The sequence below is a fragment of the Taurulus bubalis genome (genome assembly GCF_910589615.1).
Source record: "Taurulus bubalis genome assembly, chromosome: 4".
NCBI classification, from domain to species: Eukaryota; Metazoa; Chordata; class Actinopteri; order Perciformes; family Cottidae; genus Taurulus; species Taurulus bubalis.
In genome coordinates, this window is record NC_136592.1 from 30164045 (window position 1) to 30181038 (window position 16994).

Below are 16994 nucleotides of genomic sequence, written 5' to 3' on the forward strand. Positions count from 1 at the left end.
CTCCTGCAAAGCCCGTTCACATGCTGAGGTCCCAAGCCAAGTTTGGAGGGTGCGCAAATCCTAACTCAGCCCGGTGCTGATGCTGAGCCATGAGGCGCCTGCTTGGTATTCTCATCTCTCCTCCTCTCCATCCCGCAGCTGCTCGGTGTGCGCACGCCCCAAACCGCGGTTGTTACAGGATCCAAACACATGGGGAGCTCTAGTCTGATGCGTTGCACTCGCCGCACTTCATGAAAGAAAGTTGGCAACATAAACTTGTCTTCAAATATTAAACTCGGAATTACGCGCATGCAAAAGTGACTTAACGTCACTTTCAAAGTCACACAAAAACGCCTGAAGCCATTTCCCTCAGCAAGTTGCTTATTATGCTATTATACTGTATTTTCCACCAAATGCACAGCAGTTCCAAAGAATGCTTTATATGCCGATTTGAAGAATGGATTCCACTGATTAAAAGGATGTATTGGTGTATAGTGTACAGGGTACGTGTCTTTTCTGACAGCTGTGTATACGTGAAATGTACGTTAGTTTGAATGTGAATCGGGGAGTGAGGTCCTCCTCCAGGATGCAGTCAGTCTGTGTGCTGCTGGGCTCTCGAGGGGGGAGAATGCAGCTGGAGGAGTCTGAGCTTTATCGTAGCCGACGTGCTTCATAACAACAAGTATAGTGACCACTAGCCATTCTTTTGGCTATTCAACCACAGATGCGTCGAGCAGCTAACTTGTGAATCTGTTATGAGCTCATTTGAAGAGCTAGCAGGCTGGATAGCTAACCCAGCTAGCTCGTAGCTTGTAGCTCGTTAGCTCGTCAGCTCTCGTCACATGTCGCATTACGTTTCCGTCCTCTTCGCCTCCACTCAGACATATATGTCAGAATGGCCCGTAGGAACGAAGGTGAGCACCGCCAGCGTCTTCGACAACATTATTAATCTCTTATTAAAAAAATGAATAAACCTGTAGCCAGTTACCTAGCTAACGAAGCTACAGTTAGCGGCTTAGCTAAGTATCGCGTGAAGTGGGTTCGAGCCATGTTGTAAACAAACGCACGTGCTCCACTTCCACATTATCGCTGCTGTCAGATAGAAGTTATCTGAAGTTATATTAATGTGTCAACAGCAGATTACGAGAGTCTTTCTTCTTCCCGTTCAGATCGTGTTAAACTGGGTTCCTGCTGACTTCTTTTAACTTGTCGTTTGTTTAGTTCTGTACGTAATTCATAGTTTAACCAATCGTTATTGTACGAATGAATGAATATATACTGTATTAATCCCCAAGGGCAAATTTTGTGTCGAGTAGCAGAAAGACAGCAGGGATGAAAGATATATACATTAATAATACTAATAAAATAAAAATAGCTTTGATGAAAGAAAAGCACAGTATTCATTTAGGAATTAAATTAAACTTAAACAGTCGAAGTGCAAGTATGTATGTATGTGTATATTAAGTGTGTGAGGTGTAAATAAACAATCAATAACAAACAATAGGAGAGTGCAAAAATGCAAGTTATGTATGTAATATGTGAAGTGTGGATAAACAAACATGTACAGTGATTAATCAGTACCGCGTTTGAAACTTGGTGCTTTACGAAGCATATTATTACCATTATTATTATGATTTGTATTATTACTATGGTCAGCAGTAGTAGTAGTAGTAGTATAATATAATATAATAGCAGTTTTAGGCTACTATGCATTCAACATGCACCAATTCAACCACGTGTGCAATATTAATACACTGTTCATTATAGTTGTATGTATTCTGTCTCTGTATATATATACATATATATAATTCAGTATAGTAGATTTTGTTACTGTTTTTTTACCGTTTATTATTAATATCACTGGTTTTGATTTTTTACAATGTCTAAAGTGTTCACTTTACCCTGTTTGCTGCTGTAATCCTGCAAATGTCCCCACTGCAGGACTAATAAAGGAATATTTAATCTAATTGCAGGGTTGTTGTCAAGCTGGTTAGTCAATTGAGTTTTGTTCTACATAAAAACTACATTTGCTCACAAGTATGAAGCCCACAATATATATTGATTTGCATTGTTAAACTGATCTTTTCAATAATATTGCATTAGTACAATGTATTAACAGGTGGAGGTAACTCTTTTTTTGTGTAATTTTTTCCTTACGTCACAGTATTTCAATCAAAAGTACTCCAGAAGCTTTACCCTGCAGCTCCCAAACTGGAGAAGGAACCCAGCCCACCACGCATAGTAGATGCTCTCTCCAGAAAACCCCATGTGAAAAGGAAAGCCTCTCAACAGGACACTGCTGTTGGTGAGATCACATTCAAGTTTAACTTGCATCTCGCACATGTACTAAAAAAATCTATCACACATGTCATGACAAGTTATCCCCCTACTGCTCTTACATATGCATTGAGGTTTATTACCTTCTTTTATTTTCCATGCAGGGACGACACAGAGTGCAGCCAATCCCGGCACGCGGATGTACACAGTCCTATCGCCTCCTGCAGACTATAAGACGGATGCAGAGAGATCCGTCATACTCCCCCAGTTAGAAATCATAAATAGTGCAGAGGACCCAGCTGGTAAGACAACCATAATCTTATATTTATGGACTTGTGCTGTACACCATAAAACTAGGAGAGATTTACTGCATGCTCCAGGCTGGCGCTCTCATGTGCTAAAGTCACTCTTCTTGATTGGCTCTGCCACTCAAGTTAACGGAAACAAACCGTGATGATCAATTGTGTTTCTGAACCGGGGGGGAGAACTTGAATGCAGCACAGATGGTGTGTGAGCCTTGGTTATTTTCACTTTAATCTGTGTTGTTTGTCAGAGTAAACTTGTACAATTTATCCAAGCTGCAGTTGACTGCTCATTTTGTCTGCACTTTCTCTTGTCATGAACCGGTGGGATGATCAGACTGTAATAAGAGTCCGGGCTCATTACACGTGTCTCTGTACTCATCACCTTCTTAATGGCAGACCTCCATTGACCTGACAGGCTTTGGCTTTACCTCAACGAAATACAACTTTGTTGGATTTGTTGGACGAGACGGTGCAGCGACTTGCCGTGACCACTAGAATAAATGCTACGCTCAAGTTTGATTAATTGCACTCGTCTGCCTAACAGCGCATCGATTGAACATGCTTCAGATTTAGTGGGAAATGAGCCCCGATGATAATTGCGATCCAAAGTCTGGGTTGGTTTGTTTGTAATGCACTCGCATGACTGCAGCAAATGGTGCAGTGCTTGTTCAGATGGCACATCAGATGAACAACAAATTGATTTAACAGTAAGTTCAAGTTCATTTTCACCTTTTGCTTCATCAATACTCAGTTTGTCACCAGAAAATCCAAGACGGACTAAGTCGAAAATGTGTCCCTCTCTCCGCTCAGCCAGTTCGTTACTCACTGAGGGTCACTGAGAATTCTATGGGAGCGGGTTTCTTTGACCTCTTAATGCCTTTTGAGTTGTTTAGCAGAGGGGAGGTGGGAGGAAGCTGCTCAGCCAGCAAGAGCGCCCTTTCTGTGCGGGCTCACAGTTCAGCTCGAGTCATTAAATGTAAGGTTTAAGTCATAAGATGTAACAGAAGAGAGATTAAACACTGAAAACAGTTAGTGAGTGTGTAGCTAATGTTAACCTGCCCGTTTGCCCCGTTTTTATTTGGTCTTTCATCAGAGTCCTGGATGCTGGATTCGAAATAAGAGGAATTGTTACAATCAGCAGGGGAGACGTACATTCCATTGTACATACAGAAATAATTTAAAAGACTGATTAGAAGGTTTTGTCTGCTCCTCTCTCAAGAGGCACCCCGAAACACCACATATGCAATTTACTGATTCTATTGTTCTTTTATTAACCACCTTTGGGTTTAATTTTGCTCCATATGAGGTCAAGATTCAGCAGGTTTTATTTTCAATCAGTAAGCACACCTGTTGTTTAGAATTTAATCAGGTCTGAAGGCGGCGTATCTGATTAGCGGGATCAGCTGGTGCAGTGATTGGCTGGAAGGAAACCGGCTACCACTTAGCTCTCACTGTCATATTATTTGAACTCAAACTCTGTTCTAATTTTAGCCTGTATGAATGCACCTGCCCACCCACTCCCAATATGTGAAACAGAATCAAGTCTTTTTTTTTTTTTGCTCAAGAGTAGAGGTGCACGTGGAGGCTGCAATGCATTTGTTTAATTTAACAATGTTTCTAAATGTTTGATCCTGTTGCACACAGAGGGGAGTGTTCATGATGGCAACGAAGAACCAGACCAGGGCAAAGAGGAAGAAGTACAGACAAGAAAAAGAAAGAGACGGAAAAGGAAACCAGCCCTCCAACAAGACTCTGGGAAAGATGGAGCAGCTCAAGCGAGTGAGTCCAGCACAGGGCAGAGTCGAGCACCTGTGGACGAGGGAGGAGAGTGCTTAAGCAAGAACAAGAAGAGGAAGATGAAGAAGAAACGGCACAAAGAGAAGCTGCTCGCCATGGGTCTGATGCCCCGAGCCGCTGCACTGGAGTTCATCTACTGCAAAGATGGGGAGGAGGATGAGGAGGAGGAGGAAGAAGAGAAGGAAGAGAAGGAAGAGGAGGAGGATAGCAATGAGAGGAGAGCTGCTGAGGTGTCAGACTTCCTCAGGACAACAATGGAAATCTATATGTCAGATTGTAAGTATTGATCAGCCAGTATTCTGTTCTCTGTGGTAAAATATTGTAGCCATTGCTATATAGCTTTTGCTTATTAATGTTAAAATTTGTAAAATACACACCCTGCCAAGGAGTTGTATTACTTTTGATTCATTCTGGGTGCTGTGATGATTGAAAGCATTCAGCTGTGATGGCTTTCTAAGATGCCGCTAACAAACACATAATTAACTTCTGAGAAGTTAAAAACATAGCACCAGTGATTTAATTAAAGGGTAAAAGCTACAATTGCAATGCCATGAGAATAAACTAGATGGAGAAAGTGTGTGAGTGGCGGTTAGTAAATACTGTGACCAGCTTTGATTTATTGAACATTTATTTCAAAGGTAACCAAGATAGGCTCAATGCTTCAGATATTATGCAAGTTATTATAAGGGCTGTTTGCATCAGACTAACAATAAATAATCCAGCGGGTGAATTGAGGGTTAGGCCATGACCTGTGTTGCCATTGTTCCCTAGCAGAGCAGCCAAGGAAATGAGCGAGACTAATGACAAATGGCTGGACTGCACAGAATCGAGAGTCCTACTCTGGAAATGAAAACATATACTGGTAATGTTTTCTCCATTGTGATGACACACAGTCTAGACAGTTATGTAGCGGAGCCAACAGACAACAAGTACGGTTATAAAACGAGGCGTTAAAACATCCGTTGCCGTTTACGCGGTGCAATTTCTGAAGGTACATTTTTGGTTTGCAGCCTCTTTGCGCGCAGACGAGAGGCCGCCGCTGTCTGGGCCGGTGAATGACCTTCTGAGCGGCATAGCCAGCGGAGGCCAGCCCCCCGCTGTCTTGAAGCAGCTCCACGGTCTCAAGGCCTTTGTTCAGCTGCAGCAGAGAGACGAATTGGAACAGGCACTGGGGGAGCTCTTCAACACTTCTCCCATGTCTGCAGGTCAGTGAGGCATCGATCGGTCGAAACATCCGAAATTACAACTGAATGAGGGTATTAGTTGTGGTTTAAAGGTTGCCCTTAAATGGATATTTATTGCTGGCTGCATAATAGGATCAGCAGGGACTTTGCTGCTGTCACGCACACACAAGTGTTTATGTGTGAGAAAGAGAGGGAGAGCGAGAACGAGCAGGCCGCCGCCGCCCAAAGTGCCGCTTGTTTTTGCTTGTGCCCGTCGCCAAGACGACACTGGAAAAAGTTGTGCCTGCCCTCTCCATGCACCTGCTCCACAGCTGCCTGAAAGCTTTTCACTCCCCTCGACCCGCCTCATATCGTATATGAGTCATGCTTCGATTCACCGCTTGTAAATGCGCTTCATTGTGAACGAAACTTTGTGAAAGTCGGCAACGTTTCCCCTTTTTCAACTCACCGTTGCCGTGTTTATCATTCTTGCCGGAATTCTTGCTATATTTGACTTCACACACATGATTCGCTGCAGTGTGAATACTTTAAATTATTTGATATGTTTGATCCCCATTCCACCTTGATAAAGCAGCGTTCTGTATTTGAATGTATCCCACGTCGCCCGCTGCCACGCAGGAGCGGCTCCATGAGCTTGTGGAGAGGAGGGACTTTTTAAGGCTCTTCAAGTGAGTTCGCTAAAGCTCTGCTCCCCCACATCCGCCCTTGTTGTGACAATCGATTGACTGCAGATTTTCTTTGAGCATATAGTAAATGACATTGGCTTGACCGGTCCCCCTTTTTTCATACTGTCCATTTTGGGGTTTTGAATAGATTCACTAAATTGAATCCTGTGTTCAAGAATAAGTAAAATAAATATTCCGTTGTGGGTGAAAGACATGCAGAGAGCCATTTGAACACTGGCTGGCTTAAAAAAAAAAAAAAAAAAAGCGACAGCAACGAAGTCTGTTTGGTGAAACACTGACTGTTCCTCTGGTTTTGTGTTGTCAGCTCTAACTGAAATGTCGCTCTTTTGTCTCGTTGCGTTTTAGAAGAAACCACCGCCGTCGTTTCACTGTTCCAATACTGGATCACAGACATTCTTCCCATGCAGGGTGACAAGAAGACAGCGCTTTCTACGACGGGCCCCTGAGACAGTGAGTCACACTGAAACCGAGACGCTCCTCAACTATTATTATTTCCATTGTGCTCCATCACTTCTTGAAATGTTTGACTTTTATACTTCACAATGGTTGGACCTGACATGATGCTGCATAAAATATTTGTGTTATTAAAAAAAAAAGGTTCCTTTTGATCTCTGTCCTTATCTGATCCAGAACAAAACCGGTTAATACTGAGCCGGGCAAATCCTTTCGGCGCACCATGAGTAAGCTTGAAGTTGTGGTTATTGACCACGCTGTTGCTTTCCTCCGTGTTTGGAGCATTTAACTGGTACTAGCATAACAACCGTCCTCCTCAACTAACGTTCTAATTGCCAGAGAAGCAAATGTCAGCTCGACCGGGGCTCCAGTATGTTTTCCAGATGCTATGACATTTAAACCCAGACAGTTCACCTAATAGCTCCTCAATTATCTGCAGGACACTCGCCACAAATCAATTTCTGACCAAGTTACTATTCCATATGCTGGGTTAATTAATAGTCTTAAGAGGTGCAATACTGGTTATTCTTAGGGATGATTAGTGCCATTATTATAATCCCCCACACCTACTTGTTGTTGTTGTTGCCGCCCTTATCTAACTGTACACTGGAATGTTGTTGATGGACCTTGGGGACAAGTACCACCCGGGGAGACATTAGCTTAACCTTCCACACTGCCTATCTACTTCTCAGGTAATCTTCTCTTAATGCATTTTACCGTGACTCAATGCCAAGGGGTGAGTTCAGGAAAAGGACAGGGAGTTGTCTGCCACGTACCTACCAGCTCGAGAAGAAACTCTTGTCTTCCCAGAACCGGCATGCACCGGTACACACAAGCAGACTATACTGAACACTGTAACACACAGCTCCAAGTGTGTGTGTGTGTGTGTGTGTGGAATTATAGTGGTGAATAATTAGCATGAGGGCCGCCATCTGTGGCCTCGGTTGGTGGCTGGACGCACCAGGTGCTGTCTGGTGGAAGCTCAGGGACTCATTCTGCAGACATTAGCCGGAGGAGACAGTAAGGGCAAAGAGCACATTGCCTGACATATTATGTAACATTGATTATAAAGGTGGTCATTAGTGGTTTCAATTAACTTTTTTTTAGCCATGGAAGCATCGTGGCTCTAAGGATGCCATAGATAGAGACTGTATGTAATATGTAGACTCTTTGTCTTTTCTAGCAGCAAAGTCAGTAGTGGTTTTTAGTTTTTCCTCTTTACTTTAAATGCTTCTTTTCGGGTATAAAACCCAGTAGACATCCCAAGTTTCAGCGGCATCGTGACTTTGCGGCATTAATGCCAGAGTTTGACAGTATTCATGGATGCATGAGCTGGGAGGCAGAGTTTGGTCCTATTGCCAGAGATGAGAAGAAGGTCATCGCTGGCTGCTCGCACTGGAGAGAATCCCTCTCTTCCAGCGAGAGAGACGTTATCAGCACAGCTACCTCATTATAGGACCTCACTCTGAGCCCAGGACCCGTAGGCTCGGAAGGATATTAAAGCTTAAAGGAATCTGCTGACATGGCAGGAGAAGCCATCCTCAACATCAACAGAAAAACATCCAAATCAAACCACATGGCAGATTCAAATGGATTCTTTAAAATTACTCGGGGCTGGGCCTTCTGTATGAAGCTATTAAAGGAACTGCTGAAGTCAGATATCACTTACACCTGATGCTACCTGAATGGGTTAATGCCGTATTCATCATCTAGACTTTGTTTTGATGTCAAACCCTTCAGACGGACAGGAAACGGAGAAAAAATGAATCAAAATCCTCCTTTTATCCCGTTATCCACACCCCTCTGATTCTTCACACACATTCACCATAGACATGGATGAATACGCTCTATTATGACTGGATGTTATAGCTGTTATAATAAACTATTAATATGAATATTATATATATTTAGATATTCATCTCAATGTGGTTGTAAATATATGCATTAGACAAACCTCTGCACACATTATAAACCAAAAATAAAACATGCATTCATTAGTTTACACAATTTGTAAAGACATTTGTAAAACAATAGCGCTTATAATTTCCATATAACTCCACTAAAAGTCTGTATACTGTGATGTTTAAGTGTCAGCCAGCCCAGTAACCCCCCTTCTGTTGATCGGACTTCTTAGCTCCTGTAATCCCATTAGACACGCCACCTGCAGATAGCCTGCTGAGTAAAGACGGGTAGGAGATGCTATAAGGGGCTTGGCAGACTTGTCCTGCGTCAGATAGCTGAGCACAGGTCGACGTGTCCCAGCACAGACCCGGACAGGCCCGCTGTCGCTGGGTTTCCCGTCCTGGGAGTCCAGGAAGAGGAGCTTGAGGAGACGAGAGCCGAGTGTCATCTGGCCTCTTAACTCATTCCTGATTTAACCATCGCACACCGCTGCAGAAATGTTTTACAGAGTCCCAAGACTGACTCCGGGCTACATCCGGCTGCTGCAGGTGAGTGGGAGCGGAGTGGCGGGTTTTAAACGGGTTTTAGTCCTAGAATAAAGTGCCACTGGTTTCGGTCTTTTAATGGTACTTTCGTGTGAAGCTGAACAATATTTAGGGTCAAATAGATACTGAAACAAGAAAAGAATATTTTGATGCGCCGCGATATCAACACTAAAGCTGTCCTTGGTCCTGGATGGCAGGAGCATAAAGGGATGAGTCATTGGATGTTGCTCGCCCATTATCTTAGAAGCACAAGTGGATTGCACTTCATTGCAATTTGTTCTGCATCAAGCAGCTTGTTTTGATTTAAGACCTTTTAAAACAAAAGGGCAGAAAGATCTCTCAAAGTCTTGGATTTGAAGTCTAAAATGACAAGGTGTCTCTCCTCGTCCTCAAGGAGTAGAAGGAAATGGCAGATGAAATAACTTTGACAATTCTGAGAGCAGCCATTGATGTAATATGTAATGAAGTGTTTGCGAGGTGCTGGTTTTATGGGCTCACACAGAAGTTTATGGACGGAGACGCTGCACTAAGCCTCATGCTGCCATTATGCAGCGATTTATCCAGCCGAGTGTCTCTGCAGATTGTTGTGACAAGATGATGAAATGCAGTACTATCGCATCATATATATATATATATATATATATATATATGTATGTATATATATCTACACACACACCATCCTCAAATATGCGTTCGTTTAACGCATATTTGTACGTTTTGTTTTAGCTCACAAAACACAATCACCTTTTTGGTGGTGTTTATCGCAGACAATGGAGAAATGCAAGCCGGTGACAGCCGGTTGCATTGTAAATGGAAATGGGAACCGGGTGAGTGAGCTACGGGAATGGCTTCCTAACAGTCTGTGACACGGCTCCATTTGAAACTATGAGGTTTCTATTATTTGCTCCTCTATGCGCTTTATAATTGCAGAGGGTCCACTGAGGAAATTGCCCGTATCGCAAAATAGACGAGCCTTTTGTTTGTCAAAAGAGAGAGACTGTGATTTGGTCAATGAGACGAGATGAGTTTTTAATCTCTGTGGGATTGGGAGGGCGGGGGAGTGAACGTATTGAAGCTCAGTCAGATGATGCGGTCAAATGTTTTGAAGGGGCCTAGAATTGATCTGCACCCATGCATATATTACGCACATTACTGAATCATGAAGGTGTGTTATTTCTGGACTGCTCTGATCTTTTAGGAAATCAAACATTCCCCTGATCACGTTTCATCCTCTCCTTTCAGACCCAGGCCTACCACAATGTGTCTGTGACGCCCCCGGCCGAGAGGAGCATGCCGGGCATGGCTATGCTGCTGGGGGCCGTGGGCATCGGGATGTGTGGCTACAGCTCCAGGCAGCTGGCCCTCTACCACCGGCCCTCCGCCCGCGTGCTGCAGTGGGTCGGCACGCACACGGACGCCAGCATGGTGGGCGCAGCAGCCCAAAGGACCCCCTTCATGGATGTCAATCGCCGGGTTGGTGCCTGCCAGGAGATCCCGCCCCTCTCCTTTGTGGGCCAGAAAGTTCCCGTGAAATAACAACCTTTTCATGCTGGGTTGGATATAGATTGGTCGACATCTTAGGTTGAGCTCCAGTAACTACACTTGTGCACGACTAAGATTGAAGCTGTGCCGGCCCCCAGTGTGGCCCATGTGCTCTCTGAAAATGTGCAAGTGTGGACGTTTGACCTCAACCTTGATGTTCGCAGGAAGCTGGTGGTCGTATAGTAATACTAAGTTCCGTGCAACACATGTACAAATAGTTGAAAAGCTATTGGATGGTATCAATTACCCCTTAATATTAGAGTGGGCACGAAGCAATATGAATAATGTGACTATGTAATCCCAAATACTGGGCCTGAATGTAGCTCAAAGGAGCGAACGTGTTTAAATTTGGAGACATTGTGTGTCTTTTTTGAGGGCTGGCGTTAAAAGGGACTAAACACAGATGGTTGGCAACTCTCTCTCTGTCATCCTCCCTCCCCGGCCATGTGTAAGTGCTTGAGCACCCCCTCCCCGCCCAATGGCTTCAATTGATTTCCTCTGAGGAGAAGCAGGTGCCATCCATCAACGAGCCTCTGCATTTGCTGGCGTGGTTTTGGCACCGGCTGTCAATCAAGAGACGGTGGAGGGAAGACACGGGTTGGCTTTGTGGCTGAATCCGTGACTGCTGCTTCCTGTGTTCAGGACAGTTAAATCCTCCAAGGGACTGGTCACAGTGGTGAGAGAAGATCAGAGAGCGGCAGGGCAGCGTTGGGGACCGAAAAGCCTTCTTTTGATTGAGTAAAATTCAGTGCATTTGACGTCATGTAAACAACACACAAGTACTGGATCATGAATCCTAGTTTACCTCTCTGAGACGCTGCGGTTGGCCGGCAGGCACGGCAGAATGCCGATTCCTCCTGGATAAACCTGTGTCCTCTGGGGAGGGATTAACCCAGGTGGAACACACACATTACTTCACCTAATCTGGTATTAGAGACCTGTGAGAGGCAGACAGTCACTGTGCATACCAACTTTGTACCATTCCCCCTGCAGTGTCCACCAGTCGTCCCGCTGCCATACATGAATTTATTCATTATGGGATTGGTGTTTCCATTTGTGTTTACACCAAAAATTCAGCAGTGAAAAGGGATTTGGCGAGACACTGAGTGTGGTTGAGAATGCGTGCTGTGCCTTATGGATAGCACGGGGTCATACTGTCTTCCTGTGTACAGCCTCTTCATTTGACTAAGAATATTGTGTGATGGCACCAAGCCATACAATGGAGAGTCGTATTCCTCCATAAGCAGGAGACAGGAGGAGGAGGAAGTGTCTCAGTATAATGGGAAGTTGTGAAAAGGGATAGACGGTGAGAAAGTTGAGTTTTTCATCACTTAAGAGGTCGGCCAGACCTTGTAATCCATTTTTTTTTATTATTCTTTAAGAGCCATCCTTGTCCATCTGCCAGATTGGACCAGCAGCATGTGGCATGTTGGGAGTTTTTCGAGCCCAAGTAGTGGCCCTCCAGAAGGCCAGCGCGGCAGGTCACCAACAAAATGGTCGTTATCCACTCAGCAAAAGGGGCTAATGGCTCCAACTGGCACCAGACACTGGCAAACAATAGGTCGCCTTGCTCTGCACGGAGACCGACACCTAACGGGGTCGTGGGGCGGTCTCGCAACAACAGGTTGTTCCGTCACTATGTACGAAAGAGAGAAAAATAAATACAAATGCACACAATCGCATACACGAGAACTGCCTTTTTGTAGTCATCTTTCAGGCATTGCACTTCCATGAGTGTGAAATCAACGTGGACGGGGGGGCTGGAGGTTGTGCAATGCACCTTGCTGCTTTTGATGGATTCTCTCTTTACTGCAGTGGTGCACAGTGAGCACAGAGCACTGTGGAAACCTATTGATCTCAATCAGAGGGCGAGGGAGAGCTCGCCTGCTCGCTGCAGCAAACGTCCTGTTTCAATCAGCGTTGCACAGTTCATGAGGGGGAACCGCCAAGACGGTGCACTGACAAAAAAATGCTAATCCGAGAACGTTGTTTGCTGTTGGAATCAAATACAGGGAAGGCGTGAAGGCACAGTATTACATCTGTTAGCTTGCCGTGTGGGTGTCACACATCAGCGTTCATTCATGTTAATCTGCAAAGGTCCACAAACTCGACTTCAGCTGTGCCCATTAGCGGAGAGATTTGTTCTGTTAGCGATATAATGAACATTTAATGAAAAGCTGTTTAAGAGATTTACAAAATAAAAGCACTTGGCAAACATGCTGCTCCACTGTTGCACTTAGTCACACCTGTGGGTCTGGTTGTTTTTGTACTGTGTTGTGTGATGACGTTATGCTTTTTGTACTAAATAAACGTGATTTTAGTCGAAGTGCAATTCATGCTGTTTTTCTGTAATTAAGCTCGAAGAGATTAGACACTGACTTTACAACTTTAACAGTTGAAGCGTTTGGTTGTGAAGATTTTAAACTTCAGATACCCAAACGTCCAGTGTTTCACATGATGGGTCGTCTGTTATTAGAGTGAAGCTTTTACACACAAAGCACTATCACATTATTATAAAGAGGTGGTTTGTCCAAAGAGCAGTTGCAGATATTGATATTGATGCTTTAGACTTCATCCAGTAGACTGCGCCATTGTTTATTTATACATTTTATTTGTGAACATATAATTCTTACTATTGTCCCCTGCAATGGACTCATGGGGCTACTATGGTAATCAGTTCTATTAACTTTCACATCCAATTTTCCGGTTCAGAGTCATGCAAATCAAGGTTCAAGGTTTTTATTTGGCCATTTGTGCCTAGACCAACAGTCTAGACTCATTGGAATTTTTTTTTTTAGGAGTCAACAGTTTTGGAATAAGAAGAAGAAATAAAAATAAGAAGTAACACACTATACAGGAAAGAGACAAAATATAAAACTATGAGAACACTATACAAAATATGATATATGAAAAACGAAAAACCTGAGACAAAATATGAAAATATGAGAACACTAAGACAAAATATAAAATATGAAATACCCAGAGACAAGATTTGAAATATGAAAATATGAAAAACACTGAGACAAAATATAAGATATGAAAACCCTGAGTCAAAATATGAAATATGAAGACACTGTACAATCAAAAGGTTTCATTAAGGCACGAATAAAGAGCTGGAAGTTGTGTTGGAGAGGCCAAACGCGCACAGTCTGAATACATTTACAGCTGTTTGACTCAGAAAAGGCCTGGAGCCGCCTGGGTCAGTGGGTCACCGGGTCAGTGGGTCACCGGTGAGTCAGCCTCGCATTACGTCAAGAGGTGAGTGAGGAAGTTGCCACCCAACATCCCAGAAGCAACAAGTTGCAGCGAGCACGGTCCAAATGCGCCCTCCAGTGGACCCATGCAACGGCGCCATCTGTCAACGGTGTCCTTTTGGCCATCAAGGATTGTGTGTGTTTTGTTGTTGTTGTTGTTGTTGTTGTTTTCGCTCTTTGGTTAGGTGTGCGGGTCTCGATCGTGTTTTGTCTTTAAACTGCTGTCTGTAAACTGCTCTGAGGCGACGCCAGCCTCCCCTCCTCTCCTCCTCTCCTCCGTGAGGACGCGCTGCAGTGCGCTTGGCTGAGCACCGCGGAGACAAGTCAACGCGCGGAGAGGAAGAGGTTCACCAAACCGCGAACAAAAGGACTTGGGAGGTTATATTTTTATTTTTGGTAACGCTTTCAAGGGGTATATATGCGCTTTTCATTGCTCTTCGATCTCTGAGTTATCGCTTTTCAACGTAGTGGGCGATGCGTTGAAGTTACTTCTCTAGACAGTTCTACACTCTTGGATGCGGGAAGTTATGGCGTTAGAGCAAAATGACTTGTTTTTTTCTAAATCAAATTTGTTTTGCAAACTTTGAAGTCGTTGTGTTGTAGTTGTGTTGCTCATTTCTCGTGGACGGTTTTCAGTCGGATGTTAGCGTGTTTTTTTTGCTTCGGTTGTCACGTGTGGACTTCACGTAAACTCCACCAGTGTATCATCAACTTTACAGGCATGAAGGTCACTCAGTGCAGAGCTGAGGTCACGCAGTTATTTCTCAGCTGGATAACAGTGCATGACTTCATCCATCATCATGTGTGTGTGTGTGTGTGTGTGTAGGTCACTTTGGTCTGAGCTGAGTGAAAGAGCAACAAGCACCTGCAGGGCCCCATCAGTGGCCCAAACCCCATTACCGCAGTATGGGTAACTTTTCCAGCAAGGACGGCCATGGACCCACAGGTAGGTCAACGCATAAACACACACACACACACACACACACACACACACACACACACACACACACACACACACTCTAATGAGCCTGCAATTCCTTTTTTCTTTTCTTTTTAACTCTGGTCAACCCACTTCCCTTGAATCTCCTTTGGTCTGCCTCTGCATGCTTCAATAGATTTCAAATGTTTGGCAGTACACACATACGCCTGGTTGTGTGTGTGTGTGTGTGTGTGTGTGTGTGTGCGTTGGACTCATGTTTAGAACGAGGATGTAGTAGAAGGAGGATGGTACAGGAAGAAATTCAGGAAGAGCAAGGAGACTGTACGAAAGAGGGGTGGATAAACGGCGATCAGGATATTGAAGGCAACAAAAGGAGAAGTGTGTGTGTGTGTGTGTGTATGTGTGTGTGCACGTGCGCGCAGCAGGAATCTTGGCAGCCCTCCTGTGTGTTGCACAGTGAGTGGTCATTCTCCTGCCGTCCTTATGTGATTCGTTCGGGCCAGCTGTGATGAATCGGCAGAATTCCCCGGCTCAGCACAAGAGCAGCGGATTAATCATAGGAGGCCTAATGCTATCTGACACACACAGACACACACAGACACAGACCTCAATGGACACACGCACACTCATTCAGTCAATCTGACACCCGTGCGCGTGGTTGGACGAGCAAAAAGCAGAAGCGGCATGAGAAAGTTATTAAGACAATCCTGTCATTCCTTCCCGGTGATTTGGCTTCACGGCAGCTCGTGCGTTACTTTGCAAACACGGAAAAAGGAAAAACACTTATTTTTACTGGCAGTGAGACTTTTGTCCAAACTAGGAATAGGAGGAAAGAAAAGAAGGATACAAGATGCCCAGTGGTTCCCATCGCTGTCAAAGTTATTATTAGTGGCACGCTGTTATGGGCTAGGAGCGCTGAGCCAAAAGAGTAGAAATCACTTGTGTTATTGCTCTTGTGTCAAGTTCTGGAAATGTATTTGAGCCTGCCTGCTGCAAATTGGTCTATGTATGGGAGGCATTTGTCCTCTGTATGTGTTCCTGAATTTGGAGAATGAGTGTCGCACAAACAACATTGTGGATGAGCGGCCCAAGAGGAATGTCTGTATTAAAGTATTCATCTTCAGGGGCACGGCCTGGATGTCTGCCGGCCTGGTCACCTCCCTGAATGGTGTTTTCAGTGTCAACATGCCACTAAACTGTTTTCTTTTCTACAGTCTGTCCATGATTTAGTTTCTCAGTCAGTTATTTCTATCCTGTTTTGTTGTGTTTTATTATTCTTAACTTTAAAGCCTTGTTACTTCACCTGGATGTTTGACCTTCACTGTGCAGAATGATGTGCAGAAGTTTGACACTTGTGGTGGCCTGTTCCTTGTTCTGTGCCACGTTACGGGACTCGGTTTCTTGACTCGCGCGTTAAAAGGTTCCAAATAATAACTCTGGAGACGTTGATTCCATTTCCATCATTTTGTCGATTTTTATTTTCACTTGAATCGAACAAAAATTAGCGTAAATTAACATGAGTTCTAACGTGAGGTCAAAGACTGTGCCGATGTCCCGTTCCACCTAACAAAATAAAACCTGATATTCGGTCCCGCCCCTTCCTCTTATACCAGCTGATCCTCATCAGATTAATATAGATTATTCACACAAAAAAGGCATTATTTTGAATGTGAATATAAGATCCATTCATATGGCAAAGGAACATCTTTAGATCATACAAATTAATTATATAACAACATATATGGCTCCAACAACACTAGAAGGCTTTTTTTTTTTACAGTCATCTGCTGAAAGAGGAAGGTTTCTCTGTGCTCACCGTAAATCTTAGTATAAAACGAGCAGGACTTGGGGAGCCAATCGCAGTCCAGTGTGCTACGTACACGCCAAAATACACTTAGGATGGACATCGGATCAGTGAAGCACGAGACCTCTTGTGATTAACTTCCCAAATAAGAAATATTTGCATATCCAAACATTCTGGATTTTTCAATTGGGGAGAAAGAGTAAATGTCATTTTAAATGAGGTAATGGCACTTTTTCCAGAACAATAATATCTGACAAATTGTTATTAACAGCCGATCATTAACTGTATATGTTAGGGATAAACAGAAGTCACGGTTCGGTTCGTAC

At 44.0% G+C, this 16994-nt stretch overlaps 1 protein-coding gene across 1 annotated transcript; it reads left to right on the forward strand.

Annotated features, from left to right (window-relative positions):
• Window positions 1-614: 614 nt before the first annotated feature.
• erich1 (glutamate rich 1) lies at window positions 615-6774 on the forward strand. Its single transcript, XM_079217385.1, has 6 exons — window positions 615-893; window positions 2144-2284; window positions 2421-2558; window positions 4206-4634; window positions 5369-5563; window positions 6574-6774. Exons 1-6 carry the CDS (start codon window positions 875-877, stop codon window positions 6672-6674), a joined length of 1023 nt encoding a protein of 340 aa, XP_079073511.1. The 5' UTR covers window positions 615-874; the 3' UTR covers window positions 6675-6774.
• Window positions 6775-16994: the final 10220 nt, after the last annotated feature.